The sequence below is a fragment of the Myotis myotis genome, unplaced genomic scaffold, assembly GCF_014108235.1.
Source record: "Myotis myotis isolate mMyoMyo1 unplaced genomic scaffold, mMyoMyo1.p scaffold_m19_p_3, whole genome shotgun sequence".
In the NCBI taxonomy this organism is placed as follows: Eukaryota; Metazoa; Chordata; class Mammalia; order Chiroptera; family Vespertilionidae; genus Myotis; species Myotis myotis.
In genome coordinates, this window is record NW_023416335.1 from 166,183,707 (window position 1) to 166,207,376 (window position 23,670).

Genomic DNA, 23,670 nt, shown 5'->3' on the forward strand with positions numbered 1-23,670 from the left:
GCCATTGGAAAGACAGATTTCAATCCTCTACCCTCAATAACCTCATCTCTAAAACAGGCTTCAGCTCTTCAGCCCATTAAGTAATTCAGCAAAAATTTGGAGAACACCTGTGTCTATCTGTGGTTGCCACAGTTGTCATTCTGCAAATCTGACCCACACCTCCAACAACTATCATGGTTCCTCTATCCCACCCCTAAGTTACCCAGTCCTACCCCAGCATAGGGCCCATATTTCTATCTTGGCTGATCAGTCGGTCCTCAAAACACATCTAAAATCTCAGATATAGCCCTGCCAGTGTGGCTCAGTGGTTGAGGTTCAACCTATGAACCAGGAGGTCATCATGGTTCGATTCCCCATTGGGTTTCGGGCTTGATCCCCAGTGGGGGGCATGCAGGAAGCAGCCAATGAATGATTCTCTCATCACTGATGTTTCTATCACTTCCTTTCCCTTCCTCTCTGAAATCAATAAAAATATGCCTAAAATATCAGATATATGTGACATAAATGGACACTTGAAACTGCAGCAGTGATCTTCAAACTGGGCTGCATGGAACCACAAGTGTTTCTTATAGAGGCAGGAATCATGGACATATTCAATTTGTATCCCCCTATCAGTCTACAGTTTTAAATTTTTAACGCTTTTGCAATAAAAAAAAATCAATGAAAGAATTTTATACACTTTAAGAGTCTAGAAATCCTTAAGGCAATATATTGTTCCCACAGTAATAGTCTAATACAAAAGTTTCGCCTAGACTAGGTAGCTCAGTGTGTCGTCCCGATACACCAAGGCTGCAGGTCTGGTGCCGTCAGGGCACATACAAGAATCAACCAATGAATGCATAAATAAGCGAAACAAAAACTCACTGTCGCTCTCTCTCTCTCTCACTCAAATCAATCTATAATTTTTTAAAATGTCCTATGGACTATAGAAATAAATGCAGGAGGCATCCTTTATGAATGAAGTGGGTTCATAAGACCTCATATGCAAGTAACTTCTCCTATAAAAACAAAAGATAAAACTATGCATCCTTGAATCAAATAGCCCCATTAAGCCGAAACCGGTTTGGCTCAGTGGATGGAGCGTTGGCCTGTGGACTGGAGGGTCCCGGGTTCAGTTCTGGTCAAGGGCGTGTGCCTGGGTTGCGGGCACAACCCCAGTGGGGGATGTGCAGGAGGCGGCTGATGTTTCTCTCTCATCGATGTTTCTGGCTCTCTATCTCTCTCCCTTCCTCTCTGTAAAAAATCAATAAAATATATATATATTTTTAAAAAATAGCCCCAGCCGAAACCGGTTTGGCTCAGTGGATAGAGCGTCGGCCTGCGGACTAAAGGGTCCCAGGTTCGATTCCGGTCAAGGGCATGTACCTGGGTTGCGGGCACATCTCCGGTAGGAGATGTGCGGGAGGCGGCTGGTCGATGTTTCTCTCTCATTGATGTTTCTAGCTCTCTATCTCTCTCCCTTCCTCTCTGTAAAAAATCAATAAAATATATTTTTAAAAAAATAGCCCCATTAAAAAAAACTTCTAACAAAAGGATTTCTTCCTTAAAATGAAAAAATCAAATCAACTCACATAAACAACAAGATATCGGTCATGTACTGCTTATGACAAACGTCCACATTATGGTCTAAACCAGCGGTTCTCAACCTGTGGGTCGCGACCCCTTTGAGGGTCGAACGACCCTTTCACAGGGGTCCCCTAAGGCCATCGGAAAACACATATATAATTACATATTGTTTTTGTGATTAATCACTATTCTTTAATTATGTTCAATTTGTAACAATGAAATTGGGGGGCCACCACAACATGAGGAACTGTATTAAAGGGTCACGGCATTAGGAAGGTTGAGAACCACTGGTCTAAACCATTAGGGAAACTACATTTGCTAACTTCCTTCCTCTGACTCGGTAACATTAATGTTAGAGAATAGGCAATGCCCTGGCTTTCGCTTCCAGGAAACACTGGAGTCAGGCTTGAACTCTGGCCCTGAGCAGCTGTGTGCTCCTTGGTCGGCTGCCCTACATTCTGAGCCAGTTTTCGTTGGCATCAAACAGGAGTATGATCACCAACCTCACTGACAAATAGTGAAGATGAAAAGAGGTCACGGCAATGTCTATCAGGGGCCTAAGGACAGGCCCTGCCGCGCGTTCAACACCGTGAAACCTCGGCCACAGGAACCGCTCCCGGCTGGGACTCGAGAGAGGAAACCCGAGTCTACAGACAGCGAGCACCTCACTTTGTTCCCTCCCCCAAACCGGCCTCCCTCCCGCAGAGGCAGAGCGGTACCTCCTCAGACGGAGCGGGAATCCTCGCTCAGGTGGCCGTCCTCAGACCTCCTGGGGAACTGCTCCAGATGTCCCCGGAGAGGGGGTAACTATGCATTCCACTCCTTCAGGCTCCTCAGCCTGGCTCCGGCCGGCCGCATTAGATACATTCCAGTATCTTTCTTCCAGAAAGAAAGGAAACTTCTTGGACTCCACCTCCAGGACAGTCCTATCTTTGGCCTCCCCTTCAAGGTCACTTCTTACTTAAAAGAGTAGTTTGCACTGGCTGCCTCCTGGGTCCTCACCTCCCACTCACTCTTTTTTTTTTTTTTACTTTAATTTGGCTTCCAAGTCCATCAAACCAAAGAGATGTTTGTCAGTAAGTCACCATTGATTTCCTTGTTGCTCCTTTCAATGGCCCTATCTTGGTCCTTGTCAAATCCGCAGCATTCACAGCTCCAGGGGCTGGACCACCGGCGATCACTGCCCTCAGAAAAACTGCTGGAGAGTCTGCCACCCTCCTCTCCTCGCCCACTTTTCCGGATCCTCTGGGAGTTCTCTTTCTCCAGCAATTCCCCAAACGTTGGTCTTTCTCAAGGCCCAGTGTTCGACTTCTTCCTTCTTTTCATCAGCATTCTTTCCCTCGGTAAATTCACCCACTTTCCTAGCACCCATCCATAAGGTGGCCACACGTCCCAGTTTGCGCCAAACGGTTCTGGTTTAGCCTAGGTTTCCCAGCATAATAGATACCGTCCCCCCACCCCTCCACCCCACATCCCAGTTTAGATGCAAACAAAATATGTGGTCCCCTTATCTATTACCATTCGTATGCAGATGGCTCCGACTGGAGGCCATAAAGCAGTGCGGCTGAGGGGGTGGGCCCTGCAGCCAGCCCCCGGGGTTTCTATCCGGCTCCAGTAGTCTCCAGCCTCTGAGCCCCTGGGCGGGTTAAGCACTTCAGATTCCTCCTCCACAAAATGGGAACTACCCTAGGGATTTCTCAAGAGGTGAGGGTTAAATGAACAGATCTAAAATCATCAGCATGAGGTCTGCCACGTTTTTAAGTGTTCAATAAATTTAGCTAGCCAGGACATGTCTCCTGAGTTCCAGACATACCCAGGTAAGTGCAATAAAGTTCCAAGGAGGTGGTGTGTGTGTGTGGGGGGGGGGGGGGGGGGGGGGGGCAGGAGAAGGCCAGTGTGTGTGGGCCTCTTATCACTTCTAAATTCTCTAGACGCCCATTTATCCTCCCAACAAACTGTGACTGAATTCCTAAGATATTTCTCTTGTGACCTTTGAATACTCTTCCTAAGGGTAAGTATCGGTCCTCTGTGGGAATGGCGGCAGCATTTTCTTGCTTGGCATTTTCAGAGAGCTGCTGTGTAATATATGCTTGAAACATTGGCTATAAGTTAGTGGAAATAAATTCTGCTTCTTGAACTGCTTAAATGGAGTCATTTTTATTTTTCACGACTGTGGCTGTTTCCACTATTCCGAAAACGTCAAAATGATATTGAATGATAGCCTGGATATAGAGCAGTGCAACCATTTCTTGACAATAAAAAATAAGACATAATTCTTGAAAATAAACTTGAGGAAGGAGGATGGTGTGATCTATTTGGGGGAAGCTGAGCACAGCGAACAATTTCACCTCTTAGATTTTATGATTAACTTTTTTACTTTCTGCAAGTTACTCTTAATCCTTAAGAAAGGGTCTTAGTTTGATTGAAATACTTTCTAAAATGGAATTTCTACTTTATATGTGTTTTCAAATTTCCTATCTGCACTTTCATTGACAGGCGAGCATAGCTTCAGTGGGTTGCATGTGTAAACTTTGTATTTTAACCTAAGCTATGATCCTTCTGCGCATCTTCCCAAAGCAGCGGTTCTCAACCTGTGGGTCCCGACCCGTTTGGGGGTCGAACCACCCTCTCACAGGGGTCGCCTAAGACCATCGGAAAACACATATATAATTACCTATTGTTTTTGTGATTAACCACTATGCTTTAATTATGTTCAATGTGTAACAATGAAAATACATCCTGCATATCAGCTATTTACATTACGATTCATAACAGTAGCAAAATTACAGTTATGAAGTAGCAACGAAAATAATTGTATGGCTGGCGGTCACCACCACATGAGGAACTGTATTAAAGGGCCGCGGCATTAGGAAGGTTGAGAACCGCTGCCCCAAAGCCTGTGGGTGAATTAGAGAGCTGTGTACACTCAGAGGACTTTTTCTTTTTTAGGACATTTCATCACAAACTTTATTTATTCCCATAAAGTTAACAAGCCTTTCAGCTTGATTTTTACTGTCAGTGAACATGTATGATCAGACTACAACTTAATAACTTACCCATTGCTTGCCTTGTATAGCAAAGTTCTTCAATAAACCAAGCTGACTTTTTATGATAACCCATTCGGCATATGAAGTTCTTTTGCGAATGACATAGAATGCCAGAGGAGTGTGGAACCTGTGATGGTTAGTGTTGTATTTTTATTTTATGTTTTTCAGAATAAGCCGGGCTTTTTCTCATCTCTTCATGCTGCTCTGCCACTCAGCATTGAATGTTCCCTGTCCCCCTCCTCGACTGAACTTCTGCTCTTTCTTTAAGACCCAGTTTAAAGGGCAGTTCTGTCTGCGAGCCCTCCCTGTCTTCCCAGACAGAAACAACTCACGTCCTCTGACAGATGCCTCTGTTTAGCCCGTGGTTCCGTTTTGTACTATTTTTAAATGCTCATTTGCCTTTCTACCCGCGTCACAAGTCCTGGGTCACCAAAGTGGGTTTCACCCATCCTTGTGCCACTCACAGCTCGGTGTTTTATGCAGAGTAGTTAGCATTCATTCATTGAGCATTTACTCTGACCCAGGCCTATTGTATTTTCACAAACTGATGAGGTGGGAGCTATTACTGTCTTCATGTTAGGGATGAGTACACTGAGGCCTGGAGAGGTTATGTTAGTAGCCCAAGGTTGTCCAGCCAGTGAAAGGCAGGGCTGGTCTTTCACTGACTGTGAATCTTCTGATTAGGTAGGTAGGCTTAAGGTTTTGTTTTGTTTCTTTAGGAGGAAATATGGCTCCAGAGCCTGAGCTCTTAACCTTCGCTATAAATGTTTGTTGATATTTTGAGGGGGGGGGGGGGGGGAAATAGTCTTATCTAGAAAAAAATATTTGCATGCTGTTTTCCTTTTTATTCTCTGTTGAAAAACAAAACAAAGCAAAGCAATGTTTTGTGCCCAGCTTTAACTGTTTTCCTGAGAAAGCAGAGCAGGTATGAAGTCAGCTGAGGGCCATTTTTATCCCTCTGACAGCTCATTTCTTTCTATTCATGCGTCAATGGGAAGCTCAGTCACTGCCCTAAAGTCATATTTGTATACTTATGCTGACTACTATAGATTCTAATCAGCAGTTAAATAAAGAGTACCATGGTTGAAAAGGGTGATGTTGGAGCTAATAATGACTCAGTTGCTTTCAGCTGATGCACAGGTTGGATTCTGAAAATTCTGTCTCCAGGAATGGCCGCAAAGGCCATTTAACCAGTGAGCATTAGGCTGAGTCAGCAGGCTGGGGTTCCTGCCACCTCTGCAGCTCAAGTCACCTCTGTTTACATCCCTTAAACGGGAGAGATGATCCTTATGCTCCTCTAAGGAGATTACACAAAAGAGCTTTTAAAATGGATTTTTTATTGTTGTTACTATTAACAATGTAGTATCTGAATACTAAGTGTAATAGTGTTTCTATGGGGAAATAATTTTTTCTTTTATTTATTTTATTATTATTTTTTAAGCCTCATCTGATATGTTTAGAAACACACAGAAAGAGAAAGAGAGAAAAAGAGAGAGAGAGAGAGAGAGATACCAGTCCGTGGCCTCCTGTACACACCTCAACCAGGAATTGAACTCACAACCTAGGAATGTGCCCTGACCTGGAATTGAACCCACAACACTGGGTGCATGGGACAACACTCCAACCAACCCGACCAGGGCTTTTTTTTTTTTTTTTTTTAAGTTTTGAGTTTAAAATTGGGATTTTAAGCGCCAGTCTCTGTCTGCCTATCCTTGCGCATATTGTTTCTAAGAAGGATCTGGAAGATGTGGGTTCCCACTGCTGTGTGTGTTAGCAGCGTGACTGAGGATGTCCCCAGTTTCAAGCCCTGGGACGGGGAACAGGAGGGACAGGTCCAGGAGGTGCGGAAGCAGACAGAACAAGAGTCTATGCTGGGGAAATAATGCAGGGAACTAACTTCAGACACTAGGCTTTTCCTAAGTCCTGTTTCTTCCCTTCAGCACTGCCCTACTGAAGGGCGAACTGTGGAAACCAAAGGAAATGCTCCATCACCTCTACAAATATTAATTATGGTTTTTCTGAGCCTCTTTAGTACTATTGGGGGGGATGGGATTAAGTAGTTAAGGGAGATTTCCAGTAAATGAGGTATTTAACTTATTACTTAGTAACACTCATTTAACTTGTTATTTGGTAATTATTTAGTACCCACTCCAGCAGTATGTTACATGTTTTACCCGCTTACCTATCTATTCCTCTTAAGAATCCTGTGAAATTGGTACTTATCCCGCCTCCATTTTACACACTTGAAAATGAAGTTTGGCAGATTGAGTCATCTGCCCAAGGTCATCCATTTTCTCAAAAGCAGAGCTGGGAGTCAAAGCTGATGCCAAGCCTTTGTGGTCAACCACAACATACACGATAGCATGTACACCAGACGCTGCACATCCTTTCCTGTTCACAGCCTGCTGCTTCCTCTCACTGTACATTTTTAGAGATTTAGTAGTTTGTTATCAATCCTTCTTATTATGAAATAACAGTTGTCTCTGTAGGGCTGTTCAGTTAAGTGGGGGTGGGATGGAGGGGCTCGGATGGTGATTCCTTCCTACAGAAAGTACCCGAGAAATGAGAAGGCCAACAATGGTAAAAAGTACCTCTCAGTGGATTCTAGATCTCTTTCCTAGAGACTCCTTTCCTGGCTGTCGATCAGAGTACCGGGTTGGAGAGAGAGCTCCGAGCCTGGGCTACAAGGCAGACAAGTTCACCTCTGGGTGCTGCTACGTTGGTGCGTGAGCCTCAGGGGAGAGGATGCCATTTCCGGTGGCATCTGGGGCAAATGACCGGAGTCAGCATTTATTCTCTCGCATTAGGAAGCGGAAGCCTAATGACCGAAGTTTTAGACTCTGGTAAATATGAAACACAAATTGGTGAGTAAGCCCAAAATATAGCCTCTTCCTGGAATTTGACTCTGAACTTGTTTTCATTTCATATTTCTCAGTAGTTTGGGTGCAGCTTCTATGGATTCTTTGTTGTTGTGGTTTTTTTTCTTGGTTTTTTTTTTTTTTTTTTTTTTTCCACAACTCAGACCCTTTGGTCTTATTACCCTAGCTTGTGTGGTGCGTTCACAGCTGAAAATAATGACTAGAGTGGGCAAGGAGGGAAAGATGGTGAGGGGAAAGCAAGGGGAAGTGAGAAGAGAAATGGGGAAGTGATAGGAAGATGACTCCCTTTTCTAATTAAATTTTAATAGTAATAATCCTGTACTTTTGTGTGGTGCTCCTCCCAGTGCCTTGTGGGTAGAAGAATAGCTCACTCCAAAGCTTCAGAACACTTTTCTGATTCCTCCTCCTGTTCCATTTGAAACCAAGTGGTAACTGGAAGGGTGGGGGTGGGGGTGGGGCAGGAAGTGGTGTTCTGATTGATTAGATGTAGATCAGCTTGGAACTTTTGTTTTCTTTTTCTTTGAAAGGATATGCTTTGGATGAGGGGGATTATCACCTCCTCCGCAAATACCAAGATGAAAGAGGAAGAAATGTATTTTTAAAAAATGAGGAAATAAACCCCTAAAAAAGGTTTTCCGCAAGTAGTGAACCTTCTATAGGTGTTTTAAACACTTCAGGAAGCAGCATTTCTCCATTACTAGTACATGAAATGGCATAACATAACTAACCAACAAGAGTAACAGATTCCAAAACAGTCCTGAAATGCATGCCCTACATGCTTCGTTTGCCTTTTCATACTATGCTCTTTAGGGATCCCGGCCTATAAAGCATACATGGTTGTCTTTTCTTGGGAAATGTCATTTTATTTTACTTCACTGATGCTCAATGTGTGGCTTAAAGATGAATTCCACACATTACACATTGTTTTTATCCTCTCGCCAAAAGCCATAAATCAAGTTATTTTGCATCTTTTCATGAATTTTAATACAATCATTATTGTGTCTCAAGGCAGGGCTTCACCTAGAACCCATCTGAAACTTAAGTATTTTAAAATTTAGAGCATTCTATTACATAACTTTGAAATTTTGCTATTATTTGATTCTAGCATTTCTGTGAATTGCAAATCTTTCCAGTCCTTTAGATTCCAGGTAGTCTGTACATTGTGAGAATAAGAGAACAATCCAGGGGGGCAGGACTAAGATTTGCATGATCATTCACAAGGCCAGAGAACGCAGGAGCTGGAATAATGCAAATGATCATCTTGATTACACAAGCTAAATTTAAAATAAAGTTGTTTAAGACCAAGCACCAGATTTTCTACTGATTTTCCTACTTCCAAGAACTTACGCTACACGCAGACAGTTCTACTATTGGTATTCTGGCTCCATATGTTCCATAGCTCAGCGTGCTGGCTTTCTTTCTTATCCACCAAATGTGGCTTTTTCCTAAGGGATGGTGAAAACTTATCTATCTATCTATCCTATCTAATAATAGACAAACATGGTAATTTACTGTAACTTCGCTACCCTTTCCATTGGCTAATCAGGGCAATATGCAAATTAGCTGCCAACCAAGATGGTGGCTGGCAGCCAGGCAGCTGAAGTGAACAGGAGGCTTGCTTGCTCCAGTGATGGAGGAAGCCAACATTCCCCGCCTGCCGCTGCCGGCCTCTGAGCTGCACTCTAAGAAACAATGTTGCAATTATAGAAGCTAAACAAGCTCCAGATATCTTCTTTTAGGCAGCTTCGGCCTCAGAGCTTAGAGCAGCAGTGATGGCAACAATATTTCAATTATAGAAGCTAAACAAACCCCATACCTGCTTTCAGCCAGCCACGCCTCAGAGCTGGAGCCAGGCCTCAGAGCTGGAGCTGGCTCTCAGCTCCAGTGACAGCTATAGAAGGTAAATAAATCCCAGAATAAAAACAAACAAACAAACAAACAAACAAAAAAAAAAAAACAAAAAAAAAAGAGAGGCTGGGAGCTTCAGTTGCCGCCAGCCTGAAAACGGCCCTCAGCCCCTCACCCAGACTGTCCAGGCACACCAGTGGGGACCCCCACCCTGAAGGGGGTGTGACCAACTGCAAACAGCCATCAGCCCCTCATCCAGGCTGGCCAGGCACCAAAGCGGGATACCCTTCAGGGCAAACCAGCTTCTCCCCTCAGCTCCAGGCTTGGAGCTGTCTAATTAAAATATTAGACACCCTGATCCGGGATACCCTTCAGGGCAAACCAGCTGGCCCCCACCCATGCACCAGGCCTCTATCCTATATAGTAAAAAGGTAATATGCAAATTGACCCTAACAGCAGAATGACTGGGAATGACTGGTCACTATGACACACACTGACCACCAGGGGGAAGATGCTCAGTGCAGGGCGCTCTCACATGGGAGGAGCTCTGTTCAGCCACAAGCCAGGCTGATGGCTGCCAGTACAGCGGTGGTGGTGGGAGCCTCTCCTGCCTCCTCAGCAGCGCTAAGGATGTCCGACTGCAGTTTAGGCCTGCTCCCCGCTGGCAAGTGGACATCCGCCTAGGGCTGCCGGGCTGCCAGAAGGATGTCTGATTGCCATCTTAGGCCCAATCCCCCGGGGAGTGGGCCTAAGCCAGCAGGTGGTCATCCCCTGAGGGGACCCAGACTGCGAGAGGGCACAGGCCGGGCTGAGGGACTCTCTCTCCCCCCCGAGTGCACACATTTTTGTGCACCGGGCCTCTAGTATATATATAAAAGGCTAAGTGACTGGCCAACTGGCCAGTGGTATGATGCACACTGACCACCGGGGGCAGATGCTCAACGCAGGAGCTGCCGAGTGACAACAACTTTGCAGAGTGCCCTCTCGCACTCCGGGACCCCTTGGAGGATATGGGAGAGCCGGTTTCGGCCAGATCCCTGTAGGCCAGGCCCAGGGACCCTGCCTGCCGGAGGGACCCTGCTCACTCCACAGACGCCCTTTGAGCCCGGCGCCACCCCAGGTGCAGCCGGCTGGGGAAGGACCGAGAAGCTTGGCTCCAGAGCGTGTCCAGCCCATCTCACCCAGTCCTGCCCCGCCGGCCACCTTCTAATTAATTTCCTTTCAATGTGCATGAATCCGTGCACCAGGCCTCTAGTGTATGTATAATGTTCTACACTAATAATGTGCTATCTCACAGCAGATCCCCCTTCATAAAATGAGGCGAGCTCTAATTGTTATCTTTCCTTTGCAGATGGTGAAACTGAGGCTCTCAGAAAGCTTCATGGAGCAGTGCAGGGACTTGGAGCCCTTCTGACCAGTGTCATCTTCCCTGCCCTCTCGGTGGGAGGCCAGACAGGGCCTACTGCCATTATCGTCATTCTTAAATTATTTTGCTTATTTTTAGAAGGCTTTTAATGCACATGGCACAAAACTTCAAAAGGTACAAGGGGTATGAGTGAGAAGTACGCCCCCTTCCCTTTCTTGTTCCCTGATCCCTCATTTTTCCCTCTAGAGCAGCGGTTCTCAACCTGTGGGTCACAACCTCTTTGGGGGTCTAATGACCCTTTCACAGGGGTCGCCTAAGACCATTGGAAAACACATATATAATTACATATTGTTTTTGTGATTAATCACTATGCTTTAATTATGTTCAATTTGTAACAATAAAAATACATCCTGCATATCAGATATTTACATTGCGATTCTTAACAGTAGCAAAGTTACAGTTGTGAAGTAGCAACGAAAATAATTTTATGGTTGGGGGTCACCACATGAGGAACTGTATTAAAGGGTCGCAGCATTAGGAAGGTTGAGAACCACTGCTCTAGAAGCAATACTGTCATCGGCTTCTTGTCTACTCTACCAGAAATATTCTGTACGGATATTCTAAATTTCTCTGAAATATTTTATTCTCTCTTCCTTCCTTCCTTCATAAGAGTAACATCCTTGATAAGAATGAAAAGTGGGATCATTTTTGTTGTATCAGAAAACCCTTGGAGAACCAAGATGGCGGCATAGGTTAACGCCGGAGTTTGCTGCCTTGAACAACTACTTCAAAAGTGAAACTAAAAGACAGAACAAACATCACCCAGAACCACAGGAACGCTGGCTGAGTGGAAGTCCTACAACTAGGAGGAAAGAGAAACGCATACGGACACTCAGAGGAGGCGCAGTGCTGAAGTCAAATTCTGAGGTGCGGAATAGCCACTTGGCCTGGAGGTCAAACCCTCCCTGGTATTAGCTACAACAATCAAGGTTTAACTATAAGCTGCGCACAAAGACCACTAGGGGGTGCACCAAGGAAGCATAACAAAATGCGGAGACAAAGAAACAGGACAAAATTGTCAAAGGAAGATATAGAGTTCAGAACCACACTTTTAAGGTCTCTCAAGAACTGTTTAGAAGCCGCCGATAAACTTAATGAGATCTACAAGAAAACTAATGAGACCCTCGATGTTATATTGGGGAACCAACTAGAAATTAAGCATACACGGACTGAAATAACGAATATTATACAGACTCCCGACAGCAGACCAGAGGAGCGCAAGAATCAAGTCAATGATTTGAAATGCGAGGAAGCAAAAAACACCCAACCGGAGGGGTGGAATGAAAAAAGAATCCAAAAATGCGAGGATAGTGTAAGGAGCCTCTGGGACAGCTTCAAGCGTACCAACATCAGAATTATAGGGGTGCCAGAAGATGAGAGAGAGCAAGATATTGAAAACCTATTTGAAGAAATAATGACAGAAAACTTCCCCCACCTGGTGAAAGAAATGGACTTACAGGTCCAAGAAGCGCGGAGAACCCCAAACAAAAGGAATCCAAAGAGGACCACACCAAGACACATCATAATTCAAATGCCAAGAGCAAAAGATAAAGAGAGAATCTTAAAAACAGCAAGAGAAAGAAACTCAGTTACCTACAAGGGAGTACCCATACGAATGTCAGCTGATTTCTCAACAGAAACTTTGCAGGCCAGAAGGGAGTGGCAAGAAATATTCAAAGTGATGAATACCAAGAACCTACAACCAAGATTACTTTATCCAGCAAAGCTATCATTCAGAATTGAAGGTCAGATAAAGAGCTTCACAGATAAGGAAAAGCTAAAGGAGTTCATCACCACCAAACCAGGATTATATGAAATGCTGAAAGGTATCCTTTAAGAAGAGGAAGAGGAAGAAAAAGGTAAAGATACAAATTATGAACAACAAATATTTATCTATCAACAAGTGAATCTAAGAATCAAGTGAATAAATAATCTGATGAACAGAATGAACTGGTGATTATAATAGAATCAGGGACATGGAAAGGGAATGGACTGACTATTCTTGGGGGGGAAAGGGGTGTGGGAGATGCGGGAAGAGACTGGACAAAAATCGTGCACCTATGGATGAGGACAGTGGGTGGGGAGTGAGGGCAGAGGGTGGGGCGGGAACTGGGAGGAGGGGAGTTTTGGGGGGGAAAAAAGAGGAACAAATGTAATAATCTGAACAATAAAGATTTAATTAAAAAAAAAAAAAGAATGAAAAGTGGTCTGATTCTGGATATATGTGGAAGGTAGAGGTGATAGGCTTTGCCTGGGAGAAGAGGCGGGTGTGAGAAAAGGAGAGGAGACAAGGCTAGCTAGCTCTGGGGTTTTGAGCCTGAACAACAGGAAGGATGAAGTTGCCATTTACTTAGATGGGGGGAATTTGGGAGAAACAGGTTCAGGGAGTGGAGGTCAAGTGTTAGGTTTGGGGCTTGTTGCATGTGAGATGCCTTGGGCACATTCTGGTTGAGATGTTGAATGGAGATTCGGATAGACAAGCCTGGAGCTGAGGGGAGAAGCTGGAGATATCAATTTGGTTGGATGCTGTCACCAAAGGAGAAGGTGAAGCTAGAGCAGAAAGGAGGTCTGCGAATTGAGCCCCGGAGGGACCCTCCGGTTGGTGGAGGTCAGGAAGGTCAGCAGGGGGCTGTAGAAAAGACAGAGGGAGAAGGAAGAGTCAGTGAAACAGGAAGAAAACTAGGAGAGTGTGAAGTTCCAGAAGCCAGAGGAAAAGGGGTTTCAAGGGAGGATGCACAGGAGGGATTGTCTGTGTCAGAGAGAGTTGATAGGTCAAGAAGGATGTTTGACCATTGCATCCTGTGAGACTTCGGTGCCCTTGTGGAGTGATGAGGACAAAGGCTGATCAGAATGGTTCAGAAAGGATGGGAGAATTGGAGATGATAATGCCCTCCAAGAGTTGTACTATGAAGAGAAGCAGAGAATGAGAAGTCAGCTGGAGGGTGCAGTGGGGTTAAGAAAGTTGTATTTTCTTGTAGGTTGGGAACAATAATAGCATGTTTGTATGCTTATGGGAATGATTCAGTAAGTAGGGGAAACAGACGTGCAGGAGGAATAGGGGGAAATTGCTGGAGCAGTGTCCTTGAGTTGGTGACAGGAGTGGGATCCAGTGCCCAAGTGGTGGCGTTCACCTTGGATGGGAGCCAGGACAGCTCAAGCAGAGAAAATGGGGGAGACAGCACAGGAGCATAATGCTGGTGTATAGGTAGGTGCAGAGGTGTGAGCTTGTGGGGGGGTTTTCTGTTTTGTCTTTGTCGGTGAAATAGGCAAAAAGGTCAAGGTCACCAGCTGAGAGAGAACCTCGGGAAGGTGGGGTTAGAGGTTTGAGGAACAAGAAGAAGATAGGAAATAGTCGACTAGGAGGTGGGAGAGGCTGTAGTTACTGAGCGGCATGGAGACCCACTTAAAGCTGGGAGCCCTTATTTAATGGATGTTTGATTTTCTCTAATCTGTTTCAGCCACATGGGTGCCAAACCAGAGTAGACAGAGATTACATTTACTCAGGATTGGGGTTTTACCTTTTGGTTTCTATTAATGCATGTGACTAAGCCATTACAAATTTATAATTTATTTTAAGCCATAATTTATTTAAAACCAAACTCAGAAAAGCCAAATATTTTAATTAGACAGCAAAAAATATTCTAACCACAAGGGCAAAAATAATGTTCCTTTAATATTAATAACCCTTTAATAGTTCCAGTCACAGATCAATTTAAACTTATCTTTAAAAGGGCCATTGTCATTTTATCCACATTTTCTATTTCAAGGAACACTTAATTTTCTTATGTTCTTGTAACAGAGTGCTTCAAGCGGGCCAGAAATCAGACCACTAAATATTTACTTTGTAAATAAACTTAGTTCAGCCACCTGGTGTGTGTTTGTGTTCTATACCTGGCCACCTTAAGATGAAGGACCAAATTTGGCAAATCACAAAACAATATGTGTTTTACTTGCTTGTCTGACTTGAAACAGTTTACATATTTTTGATAATTTCTCTTCTAAGCATTTGCCTTTAGCACTCTTAAGCACATGTGAATGATTTGTTTCTATTGGAGCACAGCGCCTTCTCTGATAGTATGGTAAGAATCTTGACACTCAGGACTGAAACTTCTAGCGAGTTCAGTATAGTAACTGAACTACATTCTGTACTAAGTCAGTGCATGTACACTTTTGTGGTATTGAGCAGCAAGGCTAGAGGTGTTGGGACTTGGGAGGTTATGGGTTAAGAACCAAATTTCCCTAGCTGGTTTGGCTCAGTGGATAGAGCACTGGCCTACGGACTGAAGGGTCCCGGGTTCGATTCCGGTCAAGGGCACATGCCCAAGTTGTGGGCTCGATCCCCAATAGGGGGCATGCAGGAGGCAGCCGATCAATGATTCTCTCTTATCATTGATGTTTCTATCTCTCTCTTTCCCTCTCCCTCTCTGAAATCAATAAGCATATATTTATTTTTTTTAAAAGAGAGCCAAATTGGTGATTTCACCAGGATGGATGGAATTCAAGAAGTGAATTTATAAAAGACCCCATTCTGTTAGACCTCTTAAACTTTTCTACAAACTTTCCTTAGAATTCTTATGTTTCATGCCAATTCTATATTCTGCTCCAGTTTAGTTTAGGGTTCAGAGCATGACCTTTGCAGGCAGAAAATTGAGTTCAGAGTCCCAATTTGCAACCCATGAGCTGTGTGGCTGGAAAAGTTACTTAATCCTCTCTGGTCCAATTCCAGCTGTGGACACTGAATATGCAAAGTACTAAGTAGAGTGTGATACATTTAATAGATGTTCAATTTCTTCTAGGAATTAGCACACTTACACCCATGCATTAGTAATATAAAATAATTACTAAATTATATTACTAATTTAGCAATGTAAAAATATGCTTTAAATGGTTACCATTGCATAAAATGTAAACACTGAGAAGTACCTTGTTGGATGGGTACCGCTTGGGACTGGTCTGCTCCTGTGCCTGCAGAAACAGGTTCTAAAAGTGAGAGGGGTGACAGATCATCCTTAGGCCAAGCTGAGGCCCAGGGATATCAAGTGGCCACTCAAATCACACAGCCAAGCGAACGACCGAGCTTGGATTAGAAACCAGCCTCCTGAGTCCCATAGTCCCAGAGCCACAGTTCATGCGTTTCAAGGGGTGGGGTGGGGTGGGGAGGGTATAGCCCCTCCACAAAGAATTTAATACCCTGGAGAATCTGGCCTTGGATTATTTAACAATGTCCCGCGCCTCTGAATAATACTACATTTTATTAGAAGGCTAAACCACTGGCTTAGTTTTCCAATTCCAGTTCTCTCTCTCCCCTTATTACCATCTTAACCATTTTTAAGTGTATGTTTAGTAGTGTTAAGTATATTCACATTGTTCTGAACCATCTCTAGGACGTTTTCATCTTGCAGATCTGAAACTCTATCCATTAAACAATGACTCTTCCTTTGTCCCTCTCCCCAGCCCTTGGCAACCACTATTCTACTTGCTGTTTCTATGAATTGCCTATTTTAGATACCTAGAAGGAAATCATACAGTGTTTGCCTTTGTGTGATTGGCTTATTCCACTTTACATATTGTTTTCTTTTTTAAAAAATATATTTTATTGATTTTTTTATAGAGAGGAAGGGAGAGGGATGGAGAGTTAGAAATATCGATCAGCTGCCTCCTGCACACTCCCTACGGGGGATGTGCCCGCAACCAAGGCACACAAATTGACTGGAATTGAACCTGGGACCCTTCAGTCCACAGGCCGATGCTCTATCCACTGAGCCAAACCAGTCAGGGCAACATATTGTTTTCAAGGTTCATCCATGTGGTAGTATGTGACAGAATTTCCTCTTTTTTTAAAAAAAATATATTTTATTGATTTTTTACAGAGAGGAAGGGAGAGGGATAGAGAGTTAGAAACATCGATGAGAGAGAAACATCGATGAGAGAGAAACATCGATCAGCTGCCTCCTGCACACCTCCTACTGGGGATGTGCCCGCAACCAAGGTACATGCCCTTGACCGGAATCGAACCTGGGACCTTTTCAGTCCCCAGGCCAACGCTCTATCTGCTGAGCCAAACCGGTTAGGGTAGAATTTCCTCCTTTTTAAAGACTGGATAATATTCATTGTCCAGTTCTCTAAAATTCACCCAATTACCCCATTTATAAGAGCATAGCTTTGCCAAATGGAAGGCCAGTAGCTCTCAGACAGTCTATTTATGTTTGGTTTTACCAGTTAGTTGACTTAGCTATTTATTAATTGCAACACATTTTCCTTTCCTCAATCCAAGTTAGCATAAACTATGCAAATAAAAAACCCTTCATCCTAAACCAGAAATATTCTAGGAGCATCATCTCTCTCCTAATCAGAGTCTGGCAAAGAATCGTCCCTTCCCTTTCACATTCATGATCTGCATTTTTTAAATTCCTCTTTAACATGCCTTATGTTTTTCTTCTCACCTTGTCATATTTGAAAGCACTTTCCAAAACACTGTCAGTTTTTAAAATATGAATTTCCCCCCAAAAGCATGCTTGTAAGTGGCATTAGAAATTAAGTCTAACAGTGGTAACATTACTTTTTGCTAAAGCCAAAATGCCAACCCTTCATGTATTTGCATGGTAGGATTACGGATGAAATAATTTTCTTTATATTCAAAGCTATCTGTAACTCGGTCATAGTACACGCATAAAGACTAAGTTCCCAAGTTTTAAATAATTTTAATTGCTGCATTCCTGAAATGAAGTTGCTTTGTCCAGGTGGGCAGAACCTGCTGAATCTGTTTGGTGCATGCTGCTTTTTCTTCCTTGCTTCCTTAGATAAAACCTCACCGAGTGCCTCCACATGCCAGGCACAGTGCTGGCACCTAGAACCTGAGGTTGAGTGAGACAGGGTCTGTGCGTTTAGGAGCTCAGTCAGTGAGGGAAAATCACAGAAGCAGATGATGATAATTCAATGCTGGGAATCACTTCTATTTCTGAAAAGGGATTTTAAAAATTTTACTGAAAATAGCACTGTGAATGTGGCTTCTGGCCAGACTTTTATCAGATGGATATTTGCTTTGTAAATATAGTGATTGACCCAAATTGCATCATTTATTTTTAAAATCTATTGTGCATCACTATTGAATTCTTCTGGTAAAATACCAGCTTTTAAAATATTTTTTCAAATTATTTACCAAGATGTTAATGGTTACTTCCTTGTTGCCTTCCTTTCCTTATTATATTTCATTGTCGAATCTCTGAAATACATTTAACTAAATGAAGGAGAACTATAAACATTACTTTCACTGACGGATGTTTACCAGTTTAATTAAGCTATGACTGCACATCTTTGAATCATATGTCAGCATTCTGTTTTCTTATTCATGATTTTTTAAGAGTTGCATAACTATGGATTCAGTCACCTTATAAATTAGCATCAGGAAAAAGGCTGTTATTTTCCATGTATAGACTTATTCTTGGTGATGCGCGCTAGTTAAATCATGGAGTAGTTTTAACGTACGTGACAAAATAGCTAAGCATAGAGAAATGTCTCTTTGCTGCTGATTGAATAAACCCTGTGATGATGCCAGCATCCAATCTACTCCTGGCTTCTCCTTTCAGTCAGGGAAGTCACTCTCCACCCAATTGCTCCAGGACAGAGATTGCAGGATCATCTGTGACTCCTCCCTTCCCTCTATCCTCCACACTCTCTGCTCAGTCCACTTCTCTTCCTGCAGCCTCTACTTCCACGCAGATGTGAAATCCCCCTGTGGCTTCCTAGTTCATCTTCCCACGTATGTTCTTTCCTTCTTCCAGCCCGTGCTCAAACCCGCAGTCCTTGCTCTTTCTCAGACGCAGATCATCCAATTTCACTTCCCTTTCATAGGGGGAATTTAACCTGTTCAATCGTATCAAAATCCTCCTGGAGATACCAAACCTTCTGCCTTTTCTTAATCGGGCATATTAGCCAAATACACAGCATCACCCCAGTGAGGCCTGGAGATCCCAATTGACAAGGCCCCCGGTTCCCTCGGATCACATTAATAAATAACGAACACTTACCAAGCACGCTGTCCTGAGCACTTTAAGTGTATTAGCTCTTTTTACAACATCAGCACTAATAATGATTGCTCTCTTTTATTGGGAGCCTCCTTTATGTTCCTGACATCGTATGGCCATTAGTTGTTACCTTTTAAACCACCCTGTAGGGTAGGTAGTACTGTCTCCATGAGGAATATGAAATGAGGGATAGGGTTTCCAGAGGGTCAGGTTTGGCCCCCGGCCAGTCAGCTATGAAGTAGCTAGATCTAGATCCAGCCCACGCAGGTCAGCCTGCCCCTGCTCTCTGCCCATCCCCAACCCCCGGCACCACACCGCCTCCTGGACAGGTGCCACTTCCGTGCCGACAGTGGTGCCACAGAGAATGGTGATGTAAACGGAAGTGGAAGCGCTGGCAAAGTCGAGCAGGCTGTTTTGTTATTGGGTGGAGGGCCGCAAAGGCTGGCACCGAGATGGAAGCACCAAGCCCATCACCTACCCTGTCACTGCTTTGGCTGCAGGCATGCGTCTGGTGACAGCAGGTTCGTGAGTCCTTGGCATTTGGTGGATGGAGACCCTGGGGAAATTTCCTATACCTCATTTACTTGATATTTTATTCTGATTGCTGACACTCCTCAGAGAAAAACACACCAACAGCAAAATGCGAGATATTTTTCAGAGAGCTCGCTCACAGTCTGAAGGAGAAACTGTCTTTCACAGAGCTTGATTAACCACAGACTTACATTTCAGGAGGAAGTAGGCAAAGAAAAATCTGCAAGCCTTGCCTGTCATGTACTTAGTTAAAGAAAACTAGAGAAAGAGCTGATTTATTTCTTTAAATGAAAAAGATCCAAGTGGAAAAAAAACAATCACACTAAAAAGCCAAAATGTTTTGTTAGAATAAATTCTCTCAGTGGATGTCTTAAGAATAGGGGACCCAGCCTGGCCGGTGTGGCTCAGTGGTTGAATGTCGACCCAGTAACCAAGAGGTCACCGGTTCGATTCCCGGTCAGGGCACATGCCTGGGCTGCAGGGTCGATCTCTGGTAGGAGGTGTGCAGGACGCAGCCGACATTTCTCTCTCATCGATATTTCTATCTCTCTCCCTTCCTCTCTCTTTAAAAACAATCAATAAAAACCTATTTTTAAAAATGAATGCGGGACCCGGCTCATATGCCGGATGCAGGTTCTTTACCTTGCGGTTGTGTCTGATGAGGAGGAATGCATACTTACGTGTTTATGCAACGATGATTTCCTTATTGTCATGTCCCTTCATCGCTTAGTCCAGAGGAGGAAGGGAGAGAGTTCAGTGGAAATGCCCCACTGTCACCCGTGCTAAAAGGAGGAAGAGGTAGTTGGGAGCTCCTCTTGGCCCCTTGCCGATCTGCTGGGTCATTCTTGTCCTATCGGGATAGAGACAGCACTTCCGTCAGCAGGCGGGGGCGGGCGGGGGGGTTGGGGGGGGGGGAAGCGGGGGCGGCCTCACCAGCTGGAGGGCATGCCCCTGTGGCCTCAGACTGCTCTGTAGAGGTGGCTCAGGGCTTCCTCTTTCAGGAGCTAATTACATGCAGGCTGCCAGCTCCCCACTTCATCTCAACCAATCCAACAGGCTTATACAAACCCACACTGCTATGACACCGGTGGTTTATTTTACATATTTGAGCAAAGACTTAAACCACTTTAGCCCTCAGTCCGTCACCTTCAGGCCAAAGGCCTTTTATGTCTTGGTGCTTTGACCAGGGGGTGCCACCTAGGACCCAAAAAGGTTTTTCCCTGAAGGCCCTCAGCTAGAAACCACCAGGGTAACCATCTGCACCTTCTCAGAATGAGATCTTTGGTAATTATTTGCTAACATCCCATTCAAAGCCCCTTCCAGCATGTTACTCCATTGCAATGAAGTTGGCTCCAGCTCCAGTTTTTCTGGGTGAGTCTGTCGAAGTCCTTCGCCATTCAGACACCCATCTACTTATGGCGTGAACCAACACTAGCTAAGCCATCCAGTCACCTGGGGGTGCTGGCCTTTGGGAGTGTACAGTGGAAGGTGGAGATAGAGCAGCATCCAGGACCACACTGAGATCTATTTCCTCCCTTTTCTTTCCAACATAAATGGTCCTTTAAAAATTCTAAGATTATTAAAATAAATTCATGCAAAGAAGAGTGCAGAAAATTGAAATGAACTTTTGCCTTGTCTCCAGGAGGCTTAAGGAATTACCGAGGAGAGAGAAGGTAGAGCAAAAAACCCTAGACCTCATGCCAACTATTGACAATATTAATATTTTTTTAGTATGGCTTTGTTACTTTTTCTTTATTCTCCCTCCTCCTCTCCCTTTCCTTCTTTTTCATTAAAAATAAAAATAACTATTGGCTAAATTAGTTGATGATTATAGCATAATCTACACTTGCCCTCAATTATATGGAAAATGAAATTATTAGGGAGAAAACTAGCTAGGATATTCAGATTCTTTTATACTGAAAAAAAACAACCACAATGAAGATATAGCATTTATTGCTAAATTAGAAGGAAATATTATGGCCCATCTATAAAAATCAGTTTATTTGCAGACAATGAGGCAGGTAAACGAGGAACACCAATTGGAGCCACCAGAACCTTTACTTTCTAGGTGTATGACCTGCCTCTCCTGTGTAGGCAGCAGTGGGCTAAGGCAGTGGTTGGCAAACTGCGGCTCGCGAGCCACATGTGGCTCTTCGGCCCCTTGAGTGTGGCCACGAAGTTTCAATCACACTGTACGTGCGTGCCCGCACGTGGTATTTTATGGAAGAGCCACACTCAAGGGGCCGCAGTTTGAGAACCACTGGGCTAAGGAAACTAGGCAGCAAGCTATGACTGGGGACAAATCCCAGAGCATAATACACATTCTAAGAACACCTGGATGCCTGAGACACAGACCTGGAATTGCTCAACTCCAATGCCTCTAGGGGTTAGGTAATAAATATAAGAAAAAATGAGCAAGGTCTGTGCTTTGTTATGTAGGCTCACTTTGTATATTAAACATGTAGAAGTAGTCTTTGTTTACTCCAAGAATTATATTGTTTATTTTTTCTTGAAATTCTTAACACTTTTATTATATCTCTTGTTTTCTCATTTATCCTAGGAAGAGAGAAATGCCTCTCTGTTACAAGAAAAAAAACACACAAGTAAAAGTATGGTGTAAATGAAAACTAATCCTTGGCCTCAGTGTTGGAGCAATAGGGAATAGAGGGGATTGTGGCAAACTGGAGATCACGTGCCATTTAAGTGAGCAGTAGCCATTCTGCTCTAGCAAATTGCTTCATGAGGAAATATGGCTTCAGTATTCCCATTTCTCAGAAAGAAAAAGTTGTATGCACAGATTTTCATGAGATATAACCTGTTTTTAAAACATTGGCTTAAAAAAACACTATATTGGTAAAACCAAACATTTTTTGCAGTTACTTTTTGTTGTTGTTATTGTTGTTTTGTTTTTTAACTTCTGTCTAAACAGTAAGGGAGTCAAATTCAAGCAAACATCAGGGACTCAGCAACCACACAGAATCTGGTCCAAATGGGGCCATGGGTAGAAGACAGGTAAGAAGAAGCTACAGCAGGGCCAGGCACAGAGAATTCTGACCTACTCTTGCTGCAGGAACACTTTCCCTTCTAGCTGTAACAGAAGCCAGTTTCCCAGGCAACGTCCAGTCTGGCACAGCCTGAAAACACGTGCTGCTGCAAAACAGCATCATTTCTTGATAGGCAAATGTTGGCACAATTTCTCACAGTCTTACCAACCTGAGAATGGAAGTTGAGATGGTCCTATGGAGTAGCAATTCCCTATTGTGGCGAATTTAACCCTTCTGTTAAGTACAGAGTTCTTAATGAATTTTCATTTCTTTGTAGCTCGTTGAAATCAGGTTCTCAAAGCCTCAATGCTTCATAAGTATCTTTTAGTTGGTGCTTTTATTTTGTGGTGCTTACATTGAATACAGATAATTGGATATTTGTAACACCAATCCTATATAATAAAAGGGTAATAGGCAAATTGACCCTAACGGCAGAATGACCAGGAATGACCAGTCGCTATGATGCACACTGACCACTAGGGGGCAGACGCTCAATGCAGGAACTGCCCCCTAGTGGTCAGTGTGCTCCTACAGGGGGAGCGGCCCTCAATCACAGGCGGGGCTGATGGCTGCGAGTGCAGTGGTGGTGGCAGAAGCCTCTCCTGCCTTCTCGGCAGTGGTAAGGATGTTTGACTGATGGCTTAGCAGTCAGACATCCCCCAAGGGCTCCCGGGCTGCCAGAAGGATGTCTGATTGCCAGCTTAGGCCCAATCCCCCAGGGAGTGGGCCTAAGCCGGCAGGTGGACATCCCCTGAGGGGTCCCAGACTATGAGAGGGCTCAGGCCGGGCTGAGGGACACTCTGTCTCCCCGTCCTGAGTGCACGAATTTTTGTGCACCGGGCCTCTAGTATACTGATATTATCTGATGGTTTTTAATATTTCACAAATGGCAGAGCTCAATGGCCTGTTTTCAGATAGATGCTCAGATTTACTCAAAGATGAACTTAAAAAATATTTGTTTTCTTTATTAAGGAATAATAATAATAAGATACCATTAGGGCAGTAGTAATAATCATACTATTTAGAACTTTAAAAAGACTTCCAAATAACTCTTAATTTCCATTTTGTTTTTAAGAACAGAGGGGATATAGAATTTAAATGAACAACTGTGCCTTTTAATCTGCATCTCATGCCCTTGTTACATGTCATTATTTTTTCCACTAACTCTCTAACAAGAGGAACTAAGATGGATTACAGTTACTGTTCTGATGTAGCAGGGGAATGCTATCAGCACACTGTATCCTGGTATGAGAAAGGCATTTGGCAACGCCTAGATCAGGGGTCCTCAAACTTTTTAAACAGGGG

General features: G+C 43.8%; 1 protein-coding gene and 1 long non-coding RNA gene across 7 annotated transcripts in view; one reads left to right on the forward strand and one right to left on the reverse strand.

The window, feature by feature from the left end:
• PCED1B (PC-esterase domain containing 1B) overlaps window positions 1-23,670 on the reverse strand; it is a 137,881-nt gene that overhangs the window by 23,965 nt on the left and 90,246 nt on the right. For 3 of the 5 annotated variants that reach the window (XR_004966302.1, XR_004966303.1, XM_036300918.1), the window contains exon 3: window positions 20,002-20,171. Coding sequence is in view for 1 of the 5 variants with exons in the window: in XM_036300918.1 (XP_036156811.1) it covers window positions 20,002-20,034 (33 nt within the window). In the remaining 4 variants the exon portion in view is untranslated. Of the gene's footprint in view, window positions 1-2,285; window positions 3,022-15,615; window positions 15,747-20,001; window positions 20,172-23,670 lie in introns of those variants that run through there. The other 2 variants (XR_004966304.1, XM_036300919.1) reach the window with 2 other exon arrangements.
• Window positions 3,106-11,534, forward strand: LOC118651603. Of its 2 annotated transcripts, none has more exons than XR_004966305.1 (5): window positions 3,106-3,383; window positions 4,643-4,748; window positions 7,235-7,477; window positions 10,692-10,880; window positions 11,377-11,534. It is a non-coding gene; the product is annotated as an uncharacterized LOC118651603 (long non-coding RNA). The 2 variants fall into 2 exon arrangements; XR_004966306.1 differs by lacking the exon at window positions 3,106-3,383 and adding an exon at window positions 3,503-3,577.